A 13,169-nucleotide genomic window follows, 5' to 3' on the forward strand; every position below is an offset into this window, starting at 1 on the left:
GCTTGACAATGTTCACCACATCTTCTCCTCTGGTTTCTGGAAATTCTCTAATCTCTATGTTTTCTATGCGGGAACGATTTTCACTTGCATCATACTTTTCTTCAAGGTTTTGATTTATCTTCCGTAACTCTGCATTCTCATTTTTCCTTCTAAATATAAATAGTGTATGTAGGTGTGGTTTCCCCTCTAAGTGAGTGGTTCAATTTGTTCGCGGTATTCATGGATTGTTCGCGCTGTCCACGATTTGTTCGCGGTATTCACGGATTGTTCGCGGTATCCACGAATTGTTCGCAGTATCCACGGATTGTTCGTGGTATCCGCGGATTGTTCGTGGTATCCGCGGGTTGTTCGCGGTATCCGCGGGTTGTTCGCGGTATCCGCGGTTTGTTCGCGATATCCGCAGTTAGTTCGCGGAATTTGCGGGTTCGCGGTATGCACAGATTGTTCGCGGTATCCGCAGTTTGTATCGCGGGTTGTTCGCGGTATCTGCAGTTTGTTAGCGGTATTCACAGATTGCTCGCGGTATCTGCGATTTGTTCGCGGTATTCACGGATTGTTCGCGCTGTCCGCGATTTATTCGCGGTATTCACGGATCGTTCGCGGTATCCGCGGGTTGTTCGCGGTATCCGCGGATTGTTCGCGGTATCCGCGGATTGTTCGCGGTATCCGCGGGTTGTTCGCGGTATTCACGGATTGTTCGCGGTATCCGCGGATTGTTCGCGGAATTTGCGGGTTCGCGGAATATGCGGGTTCGCGGAATATGCGATTTGTTCGCGGTATCCGCGGTTTGTATCGCGGGTTATTCGCGGTATCCGCAGTTTGTTCGCGGTATCCAAAGATTGTGAATTATAACGTTGTATCCAAAAGTGTGAATTAAAATTTGATTTGATTAGATTAGGTCTATTAATTTCAAGTAGTTTATGGTTTATTGTTGTTGTTTTTCTCCCCGTCAGATCATTAGAGAGCCTGAGTGAACCTCTCATGAAAGAACTGATGGACTTCTACAAGACCAAGATCAATATAGATTATAGAGTTGTGACGCCTTGCTCCCATGCGTACGCTTTGGAGAAGAGAGTGCAGGAAATCGCCAAGAATCACCCCAACCCTTGGAAAGGTAAAAGTTTTTATAGCTTTATTCAGACGCACACTTTTCCTGTCGTCTTTATCCTTTGTCCAGATGGAAACCCAAGTGGATACATAACTAATAGGTACAGAATTGTCATTTTATTAGGCCAATTTGTCTGGGGGGGGGGGGGGTCAAACCTCTGACCTACCTTCTCTATTTTGTTTCAGCTGGAGGACCGAGCCATTCAAGAATTAAAACTCTTCTACAATGTTGACAACAGCTTCGAGGAGCATCTGACCATTAGCAGAGTGGTAAATAATCATATGGACAAACCTATGTGGATATCTGGCAAACAGATCCAGAGCCCTAGATAATATTGAGACTATTGACAGAAATAGCTATGTGATAAAATTAGCTAGGCAATGTATTATGAATAGATGTTATGATAGTTGTGACATGTGATAGCCCGAGATAATATTGAGAGAAGTGATAGCTAACTGATGAGATTAGCTAGAAAATTAATTATAATAGCTATGTGATAAAATTAGCTAAAACTGTTTTTACCAGAGGGGTAATAAGAATCAAAATTATGTACAGAGATGTGTAAAGAGTGAGTGAGTTGGGTAAAAGAACTGCTCGTTTTAGTGGAAAACTGAATCGCTGTTTCAGATCCTAACACCTTATAGATACTCGTACCTAATATGTATAGGGCATTGGAAATTCAGTTACTTGCATATTTTATATTCTGACTAATTCAGTAGTCCACTGAAAAAAGTAGTCCGCTCTCTCACACTTTGCACATTTCATATCTGGCAAACAGTCCTATGTAATATTGAAAAAAATGATACCTACGTCTGTGACTAGATACCTCTATAGATAGACAAATGCATGTAAATGTATTACTAGAAAGTTAGAGACTTTGTTAGAATTAACTAGAAATACGGACTTTTCCCCCAGCAATTCAGCAAATCCGGTGTTCGCTTGGCACCATAATCTGAAGCGTCCTTATAAGACTGAATGATTTCAGCATCTGATGCTTTTTTATATGAAGTTTTCCATTTTTAAATTCGGGCAATTGATAATAGTAATAATATGTAATTAATAAATCAATTAAAAAATATTGGGATAGAAATTAATCATTATTAGGTACTCCAGCTTTTACCTCTAGTCCTTATGAACACATTCTTCCCTCCTGAACTTCCATGCCAAACTTTATTTTATACAATCAGAAGATCAAAACACAAAACCTAACGTTTTGCCGATTTTATTAACAAAACTGCCATAAAATAAGACTCTGTGGTACAAGTATTGTAATTTATTTTGATCGTTATAGGAATATAGGGTAAAGTATATTTTAATTGCTTATTTATCTTTTATATATTCTCGGATTTTATGTTATTTGTTGTAATGGGAAACGTACCATTTACAACACCGTATCAAAGATTATTCCAACATTATTTCTATTTTATTATTTCACTTGAGGTATTCTATTCATTTGAGTACCTACATTTCCTAACACCCTTTTATGGGGGGGGGTCATTTTCACATCATGAATCACAACTTGAAGTTTTAGTTACAGACTTCTAGCCAGCCTTGGTTTGGGTTCGATTCCCTCCCGGACCGAACTTTATTCCAAACAGGCAATACATATTCGTTATCGGAACGGCTGGTTTTTTCCTATCTTGTCCTCATCTCTTCGATTTCGGGACGAAAGGACCTTCGTTGTTATACAGTTCTTTCTAACAAACCTCTTGGGGAAAAAATCACTGTCGAAGATTCTGTAAATATAATATGTCGAATGCAAAAATCCAATGCAGCCCTAATAAAGAAAGAGTTGGACAGAAATGGTCTGGATTTGAAAAAGCTACCATAATGTGTAAAGCTGACGTTTTCAATACCTCCCATTCATCCCACCCATGCACTTCTCTCTTATTTTCCAATTGAATTTACTTCCAAGTACGAACATCGTTTAAAATGAAATTACATAGACAAGTTTGAAAAAACTTGTTAACCCTAAAGTAGCTTGGCATTTCTGTCGAAAAGTCTTTCTTTTTACCCAAAATCTCACAGGTAAAACCTTTTTTCTATAACCAAATATTCTGCTTCGTTATCTCAGTCTCGTATGAAGCACAATCTTATTATTATTTATTTTTTTGTTTATTTATTATTATTTTTTAAACGAAATGCATATTTTGCTCTATTGTCCCAGACTCATCCGACCTAGGAGGCGAGAGTGCCAAACAGTCCCGTCTGAAACCCGCCCGTCCCGGGACCCGCAGACGTAGGAAAAGTACCCTAAGTGAAGATGAATCCTCCGGTGTGAAGCACAACGACTCCTTTAGTGATACAGATGGGGTCAATGTATCCCTGGAGGAACCTGAAGCCCCGGCACCTAAACCTACAAAAGATGAAACCAGAACACCTTCAATCCCGGCCGAAAAGTGGGTCAAAATTACCAAGACGCAGAAAGGTAAGCTTTTTTTTCTTCTCCTTTTTTGTTTCTTGGGTTTCTTCGCCTTTTCCCGTGTACGGATGGGGTCGGCGTTTTTCGTCAGGCCCTCAATCAACTTTGTTCTCAAACTTCATGAAAAGTGGACTGAACTGTTTAAGAGTTGTAGTTTATGGTGTAACAAACAAAGAGACTAATAATAACTAAGTAGGCACAACTTTGACGAAACCTTTTCGTCTGTTGAACAAATTACTTAAAAACAAAATTACCCACATTTCAATTTTTCAATTGCAATAATCCATCATAACATCCATAATCTTGTGTACTCTCAGGTATTGACGCTCAGTTAAGAGTAATGAACGCTGTCAAGGAAAGTCCTGACCTACTGCAGCTCGAACATAACTTCACCAAACTACAAGTTACCAACCCTTCTAGTCTTCCTATAGCCATTCCATCATCTCCTAACTCTAGGCCCTCGCTGACTACTAGTTGGACACCCCATCCCTCACTGGAAGATTCTAGTCACTTTCCTACCTTGGGATTATCTACATCTCCTGATGCTAAATGTGGCCCGCGGTCTAGGTAAGTAGTCCTCTCCTAACTCTAGGCCCTCGCTTACTACTAGTTGGACACCCCCTCCCTCACTGGAAGATTCTAGTCACTTTCCTACCTTGGGATTATCTACATCTCCTGATGCTAAATGTGGCCCGCGGTCTAGGTAAGTAACACTGGGCCCGCACTGACACTTAGTTGGACACCCCCACCCTCACTGGAAGATTATTCCTGGTACTTATTAATTCTTTGGTTGATAGAGGCTAATGAATTGGTTCGGTGGTGTAGTAGCTAAGAAGCTCGCCTGGTTAACAGGAGGGTGTGGGTTCAATCCCTGCTGAGACATAGAATTTTTTCATCAATATTAATTTAGTGAAGAAATTTTCCTGGACTAATTAGTAGTTTGAGAATTTGATCACATACCTAGTGTTAGCCTTCTGTTGGAGTACAGGTTACAGGTACATTTCAGTCCTATTCGCGCAGTAGAAATGAGTACTATTATTGGTATTATCATTTTCTTTTTACTTCATATTTTTCCTCGTAACAGTCGTCAATTTTCTTCCCCATTTTTTCAGTGACTCCAAAAAACCATCCCGGTCTTCGCGAGGCGAGAAATTCAATCGTAAACTCAACCTGACTGACTTGGCGGATCATTTGAGCAGTAAACCCACTGAGAGCAGTACTCCTAGTTCCGCGCTACCATCCAGCTCTGCGTGGGGAAACACAGTTACCTCTCCTCCTCAGTCTTCCCCCTGGGCGTCTATAGAGCACAACGCTTCATCGCCCACCAGTCTCAAAGATATTTTGAGAGAGACCAAAATGTCGAGTTCGTCTGAGTATGTTGATTGGGCAGGCTGGTTTGTTAAGTTGATAGTCCAGAAATTGCGAACTAAATGGATGTAAAAGAAGCTGAAGAAAGCAATTTGTGGAAAAAACAGGCTAGTTAGCTTGCAAGCTCGTGAGTTCGATTCCCACGAGGGTCGAAGTGTATACCAAACAATATCAACCTCGACCAGGTTTGGATAAGTTCTTCTATGGGAACAGACAGAGTGACAGACAGACGACATCGAAGCGAATACCATAGTCCATCCCTTATACCTTTTTATTACTATTGTAATAATAAAGGAAGGACGGTCTAAAAAACTGAAAGGCTAACGTGCGTGTTTTGAATTCCAGGTTATCAAGATCCGATAAGTCGTTTAGTGAAATCATAGCTGATGAGATCAAGAAGAAAGACAACTTTGCCCGTATGACGTCCAAGTGTTTGGACTTTATTCAGGTAAGTCCTTTGTTTTACACTACTTTTTTAAATAACTAGTCAATTTTTTTTTATCCTTTTCAAATACGACTAAAAACTCTAAAAAGTCCTTTTGATTCAACAATTTAAAAATTCCAAAGAGCATACCCATTTTAGGACACATTTTATATGTTGAAATTTAAACTCTGAAAAGTACGGCAAAAGACCTTGCTTATGTATGTATGTATGTATCAAAGACATTCCTTTCTCAAGTGTAGAGCTTGATTCCACATCTAACTATGTCAGTTTATTGTATTAATTAATCATGTACCTTGGCTTTCAAGTTCTAGGTCGCTTGTTCGATTCCCGCTCGGGGCAAACTTTATCCTAAACAGACAGTGTCCGTTCTCGGAACGGCTGGCTTTCTCCTGTCCTCTCCTCCTCCCCTCTTCGTTTTCGAAACGATAAGACCTTAGCAATGGAGCAGTTGCAAATGGGTAAAAATTATAAATAAATGGTCGATTCCTTTGTAAAAAGTTGGGAAAAATCCAAATCTGAGGTCAAAACTCCGAAAAAAATAACTGTAAAAGGTCGAAAATTCAATTTTTATTTTCCGTTCTAATGAAAAAGTTCAAAGTCAGATTTCACGTCAAAATGCGCAGAAACGCTTGCGCACAAACAAACGAAGCGGGAGTCATGAATTATGACGTCATCGCCTACGGGAGCGTATGCCGTGACGTCAAACTTCACGATTTACCGGTATTTTTTAGATCGATTTATCTCGGTACCTATCTAGAAGTCTTAGAAGAAAAAGAAAAATTCCGTTGGTCCTCGTTTTTCCTGCTCTATGACTTTGAAACATCACCCAAGTAAGCGCAACGTCATAAGTTTAGACATTTTTTTTTAGCTAATTTACCACACAAAAATCAGAATGTAAATTATAGCGCCAAAGGCAAATTTTCTGAAAATTTTGTTCCACCTTTCAGAAACGCAGCCTGATCAAAGTTCAAAATCTACTATGCCACAGGCAATTTTTTCATAAAGTATGTAACTGTAGCTTGTCAAGAATTAATTTTCAAGTTACCTACCTAATTCTTAGATCCTCTCCAACACATTTTGTCTCCACATTGAAGCTCTGCTAAAAGGAGCAAAATAAAGTAGAGTGCCACAGGCAAAATTTTTGAAGAATTCGATCTACAACCTTGCGTTATGCGAGTGACTTTCTAATTAGTTGAGGGAAATTAAACGCTGTGAAACTTTTCGGTGTTTCGAAGTTGTGAGTGCGAAAATGTGAAAGTTTTTCTCTATTTAGTCGCTTCCTAACTCTTTTCTTCTCTCTCTCCCTCTCTCTCTTTCTCTCGCTCTTTCTCTCTCTCTCTGTCTGTCTCTCTCCCTCTCTCTCTCTCTCAATCTCTCCGTCTCTCTCTCCCTCTCTCTCTCTCTCTCACACACACTCACACACTGGTTCGTTCGTTCACCTGTCTGTTTACCTTTACCTATACAATTAGACACCTTTTGTTGACCCATCAGCCATTAATATTTACTCGTCTAACCATGGAGTGGTTTTCCACCAGACAGCTAAACCATAACTTTGAAAGCAGACAGCAAACATTTCATAATCGACAGTCTTCGTTTTAGAAGAAAAAGGATAGGTTAAAGGAAAACGGAAGAAGAAGGAATTAGGGAAAACAAACATTACCTACCTAGGTACAGGTACCGTACAGTGGGAAAAACAAACATTACCTACCTAGGTACCGTACAATAGGATAGGCAGGTAGGCACCTATTGTGTTTTGTTAACCAGAAAGCTAATAAAATTCCATTTCAAATTTTCAATGGTAGGTATGTATGTAGGTACTATGTAATCTATGTACCCTTTTCAAGGATGTTTGAGAAATTAAGAAACGTTGTAGGACAAAATGGTTTGTTCATATACTAATGGATTTACTACCGGTTTCTTATAAACCACCTTTAATACCATTGAGCTTGGTGTAGGACTGTAGGTGAACCTACACCAAGATTTGGATTTTTTTTTTTTTTTTTTTTTTTTTTCCTAAAAAAATTGGCATTTCTGTCGAAAAGTCAGGGAACAAGGAATAGAATTGAACTGGAAATTTAACAATGAAAACCAAATGTACTGAACAAAAAAGGTAATTTTATTTATGAGGGATATACCAAAAAATCGAAATGTTTTAAAATAATGGAAATAAGAAACAGAATTTCATTAACCTGTTGTTGACCCAATAGGAAAAGACCCACAGTAAAAAACTACTCAAACTGAAACTATCGAATCCAAACTACATATTATCCATAAATCCTTAGTACACAAAAGAAACAGCAGTTAGATGAATGTGATATTTTTAACTCCGAAGCTTTTGACGATGTTTTTTACGGGTTAAATCTCCATGGCAACCAATTTTCTATTTATGTTGAAAATAAAAAAAATGAAATTTCAGCAAAGAAAGGAACTAATATTAAGTAGTAATCATCTTGTTTGTTTGTCTTTTTCATTTTTATCCCCAAAGTATAAAAAGGTCGGTGATTTATGTTTCAGTTGTTTTATGACCAGCGGACTAATGCTATCCATTTGGAGTGAAAAATAATAATGAAAAATAGCTCCCCAAATAACTATCTCATATTTCTAAAGAAAAGTTCCTGTTTGAACTTTGCTGTCGTGTTTTAATAAAACAGTGTAGGTAGGTACCTATCTACCTAACTTGTAGACAAATACGAACTACAAACGTAAAATAAAAATGAAAAATCATCTCATGGAACTAAAAATCTAATGAAAACAAGATAATTTATCACCAGATATTATAAATTTTTGGATAAAGTCCAAAAAATAAGTACCTAACGCAACTAAGAGTAAGTGATATGTACCTACTTTCTAAACCTACCTAACCATCTATATTTTCGTAGACATTATAAAAATTAACACATCACTTATCTACCCACACGTCTTGAGGAAAGACGCGAAAAAGTCTAGCGTGTTCGTCACACAACTTTGAAACATATTCAAGGATGTTCGAGAAATTAAGAAACGTTCTAGCGGTTGTAGGGCAAAATGGTTTGTTCATATACTGATGGATTTACTACCGGTTTCTTATGAACCACCTTTAATACTATTGAGCTTGGTGTAGGACTGTAGGTGAACCTACACCAAGATTTGGATTTTTTTTCTCCTAAAAAATTGAAGTCAAAATACAAATGAGTGAGTGTGACCAATCCAATATTTCCACTTGATTTATGATGGTTAGGGACTTTGTGTATTTGTAAATATGAAATTCACCTTGGACTTGAATCTAATCCTAATCCATCCCAAGACCCTTGGAAGAAAAATAACAAAATATCCATTCCATACTATAGGTACTCCTAATAGTCCTTTTTTTATTTTTAAGAGGTTTGACAGAGGGAACTGTAACTGCTATGGTCTTATCGTCCCAAAATCGAAGAGAGAAGGAAAGACAGGATAGGAGAAAGCCAGCCGTTCCGAGAACGAACATTATCCCATCAGGATAAAATCCGCCCCGGGCGGGAATCGAACCCGCGGCCTAGTGCTTACAAGGCAGACGCGCTACCAACTAAGCTAACTAGGCTGGCAATAGTCCTTTTACTATTAGGATAAAGAAAGTAAAAACCTGCACCTCGCACCCTCCGCGCCCGGTAAGCAAGTGTTTGTGCTTTCCCCATCTCCATAGCAACTTGAAAGAAAATTAACACAACTTACAACCTTCGCCCCGCGAGCAGACAAAAAACACAAAATAAGGAACGTGAAAAAAGAAAAAGAACGTGAAAAAGCAGCTGAAAAAAATGCTATCTTCAGTGGACACTGGCAGCGACCGTCTCGCCAGAACGTTCCTCAGTCACAGTTCGACTTTCGTCATGTCGAGTCACATTCTGCCGCTCCTCTTTTTGAACCTCGGAGGCGAGATGGTTTACATCCTCAATCAGCGACTGTCGGCGCAGAAAATCAAAAACGAAAAGGCGAAACAGGGTGAGTTTTTATCATTTTATTATTGTTATTTTTTTTTTTTTATTTTTTTTTAATTGATAAATTTTTTAAATCGATTTTCCCCCATTCGATGGAATTTTTACAAAATATTGCACTGGACAAGATTGAGCTCGACCTCCTGTCCAAAAATCAGTAAGGCAGGTATGAAAAAGTTTCGTTTCTAATACTTCATGGTATTATTTTAGATGAATTATTAATATAATAGGTACCTAGTAATACCATAAATAAATAATATTAAAATGTAGAAATAAAGGGGTGTGGGTTTGTCCTTTGTTGCTCGTAAATTTGTTCCGTGTCCTTTCTTTTCATTCATTTGACAGCGGCACCTGTTGATGTTTTTATTTTATTTTATAACTATTATGTAGGTATTATTTATTTTAAAACTTACTCCTATTATAATTTTCGAGCCTATGGCTCTTTTTATCTCTGGCCAGCCTAGTTGGTTTGGAGAGAAGCACGTTTTCCTTCTAAGCGCTAGGTCGTGAGTTCGATTCCCACCCGGGATGGATTTTATCCCAAATAGATGAGGTTCGTTCTCGGAACGGCTGGCTGAGAGGCTGCCGAAAAACGCCAATCCCGTCTGAACACAGGAAAAGGCAAATGAACAGAAGACGATGAAGGTACATTATTTAATTAATTTGAAATAGGTACTCTTACACTGTCAGCTAAAGCTAAAAGTCCTTCTACTCTAAACTCTAAAGACGAGCAAAAAGAGGGGGGAAACATTAATAAAACAAAACAGAGAGTTGAGCACGAAATTAAATTAATCCTTAATGAAGGAAAATTAAGGAAGTGAAGGAAGATGCATACCATCGGAGGCATGGTAGGAAGAATTTGTCAGGATGAAAATATTAATCTCATTCCAATGCAAAATTGTCTAGTGAAGAGGTACCTAATGAAAGATAAATGAAGTGTGTAATATATTAAGCTAGCGATATGTAAATAGAGCTAAAGAGTGAGTGGGATATGAAAAAAGAATTCCTATTCATGCTCTTTTCTGTGGACTGAAAAATGGAAAAAATTAAAATTATAATGATGAAAACGATGGATTTTTTTTTTTTTTAGGTTTGATAGGGGGAAAGTCTTTTTTAGGGGGAAGGTCTTATCATCCCGAAATTGAAGCAAGAAGGAACACAGGATAGGAGAAAGCCAGCCGTTCCGAGAACGACCTAACCTTGTCAGTTTCGGATAAAATACGCCCCGGACGGAAAACGAACCCGCAACCTTGGGCTTACAAAACACATGGAATCTTTTGAAAAGATAGGTAGCAACTTTTTCATTAAAGCAACTTTTTCATTTCTCCAGGTTATTATTATTCCATAAAGCTCGATATATTCTAACTAATACGCACGAGAAATTCTTGCTCGTACTTCTCAATAAAAATAAATAAAGAGAGCACGTACATTATTGCTCAAAACTTCATTACAATCTATCGCTTCCTCTATTCTACTTTTTTCGTCTGAGCAATATATCAAGAAAATAGTTTTTTCAAACCCTTTACCCCCTCACTCTTAACGTCTCTCATCTCGTTCTTTCTCTCTCTCTCTCTCTCTCTCTCTCTCTCTCTCTCTCTCTCTCTCTCTCTCTCTCTCTCTCTCTCTCTCTCTCTCTTTCTCTCTGTCTTCCTCTCTTTCTCCCTCCCTCTCTCTCCTTCGCTTTCTCTCTCTTTCCCTCTCTCTCTGTCCACCCCATCCTCTCCAAACCATAAAGTAAAATTCCTTGACCTTTTCTCCATCATATCACAATAGACGATGCTCACTCACATATTAGATAGGAAAACTTTTATATTGCCTTTTTACGTTTATTACGGCTTTAAAAAAAAAATTTAACACATCACACATCACTTATCTACCCACACGTCTTGAGGAAAGACGCGAAAAAGTCTAGCGTGTTCGTCACACAACTTTGAAACAGGAAAAAAAAGTGAACTTATAAAATACAACACTACAACAGATATACCTATAGGTACATTAGAACGTATGTAGGTACATTAGTATAGTATAGGTCCAGAAATTGCGAACTAAATGGATGTAAAAGAAGCTGAAGAAAGCAATTTGTGGAAAAAAACAGGCTAGTTAGCTTGCAAGCTCGCGAGTTCGATTCCCACGAGGGTCGAAGTGTATACCAAACAATATCAACCTCGACCAGGTTTGGATAAGTTCTTCTATGGGAACAGACAGGTATAGTATAGTATAAGGAAAAGTTATACTTTGCTACAAGTTCGGAATAAAGTTTAAACAAACCCTTGGGGATGCCCCGTGTATCTTAATGGGATATCTAATTTAATATGGTCTCTTTAGAGAAGTATAAAGTTGACCCATGAACTACTAAAAAAAAAAGGAGAAGATGTACTTTTATCTTTAAAGCTATGTCCACACATAGTCTACGGCCGTCGATTGACATCGACTGGAACTGTCCACACTGCCTCGACAACACAGATTCACCTCGTCAATCGATGGCCGGTCGACTATGTTTGGACACACCTTAATATCACACAGCCACTCGGGTAGAGAAAAAGCTAGGGTCAAAATTTACATACTTAGATACGTACAGACCTATATGTACCTACTTATTCTTGATTTTGTAAGCGGAACACCTGTTAATATTGTAATATCGTCATGTACCTAATAATAATATCGTCTCTTTGATAATTTCAACCTTTTACAATCTTTACATTCCCTCAAAGGTTAATTGAATGGAAGGAAAATAGTTACATAATGTATTAACATGTGTACAGAAAGACTGATATGAGAGAGAGAGAGAGAGAGAGAGAGCATAACTCATCAAATGGCAACTTTTGTATTATTATTGCATGAAAATCGATATTTTTTTAATTTATAAAAGTGTCCCCCTGTTGAGTCTCTACCCCTCCCTCTCTCTGTCCCCCTCCCTCTGCCTCCCTCCCCTCTCTCTCTCTTTCTTCCTCATTATACGGGTACCATGTGTGTAAACATGTCAGATTGAATAGGAAGAGAGAAAGAGCATAATACCAAACTGTGTGGGAGAGAGAAAGAGGATACCATCAAAGTACGTACATATGTATTATACATAATATTCAGTGCCGTATGTAAAGCCCCCGCGGGGCCCCAGACGTTTTCCAGGGTCCTCCGGTAGGTAACAGTAAAATAAAAGAAATATTGCGCCGCAGGCGAAATTTTTACTTTCTACTTAAAGTAGGTATGACATCTTAGAGGATTTTAAAATAATGAAAACGGTTCATAAATCATATTTATTTTTATTAATTTGACTACTGCATTGATTGCAAATGAATACTGTTGTGTAATATTATTGGTATGGGCATATGAAAGAGGCAGAGGAATTTTTGCGCCGCAGGCGAAATTTTTCTAGAATTGCAGCACATAATCCAGACGGTTTGGTTTTCCTTGCTCGAAAATATCTCGCTTAAAGTCCCTCTCGAAAAGCGCGAGACTCAGGCCTTCTGCCGATCTTGCCATATGGTTAATCCGGCCCTGTGCAGCCCATCTTGCCATGTGGTTAATCCGCCCCTGTACATATCGAATGAAAATTTAAAGGGAAAAAGATGACGTTGAATAAGGGACAAAGGCTATGTCGTACTCGTATCTAGTTGCTGTCACACAAAACCCCCGGCAACCTATTGACACTATTGTGTGACATATTGGTTTCATTTTCATGTAGGTTTCACAGATACAACTAGATATAGGTAGGTATTGCGGACAAAGGACGAAAAAGTCCTTATTATTTTTTGTGTCAATAGCTTTCTATTTTACATGCTTAAAAAGTAAAAAAAAAAGTTATGAAGGGTTGAAGGGGTTAACTTGGAACTTTTTCAGCATGTGTGTGCCGTTGTACAAGTTATACTTGTGTGAATTTTC

At 38.3% G+C, this 13,169-nt stretch overlaps 1 protein-coding gene and 1 long non-coding RNA gene across 2 annotated transcripts; both read left to right on the plus strand.

Moving 5' to 3' along the window:
- Positions 1–953: 953 nt before the first annotated feature.
- LOC103518489 lies at positions 954–7,899 on the plus strand (the record flags this gene model as incomplete). Its single annotated transcript, XM_026830269.1, has 7 exons — positions 954–1,114; positions 3,276–3,536; positions 3,848–3,976; positions 4,113–4,233; positions 4,643–4,903; positions 5,244–5,346; positions 7,858–7,899. Coding segments are annotated over 7 exons (1,078 nt in total), but the record flags the coding sequence as incomplete, so codon positions are not given.
- A 3,246-nt stretch (positions 7,900–11,145) lies between these two features.
- LOC113471261 lies at positions 11,146–12,510 on the plus strand. The gene is made up of 2 exons (XR_003394027.1): positions 11,146–11,308; positions 11,496–12,510. It is a non-coding gene; the product is annotated as an uncharacterized LOC113471261 (long non-coding RNA).
- Positions 12,511–13,169: the final 659 nt, after the last annotated feature.

Source organism: Diaphorina citri, unplaced genomic scaffold (assembly GCF_000475195.1).
Source record: "Diaphorina citri unplaced genomic scaffold, Diaci psyllid genome assembly version 1.1 scaffold2208, whole genome shotgun sequence".
In the NCBI taxonomy this organism is placed as follows: domain Eukaryota; kingdom Metazoa; phylum Arthropoda; class Insecta; order Hemiptera; family Psyllidae; genus Diaphorina; species Diaphorina citri.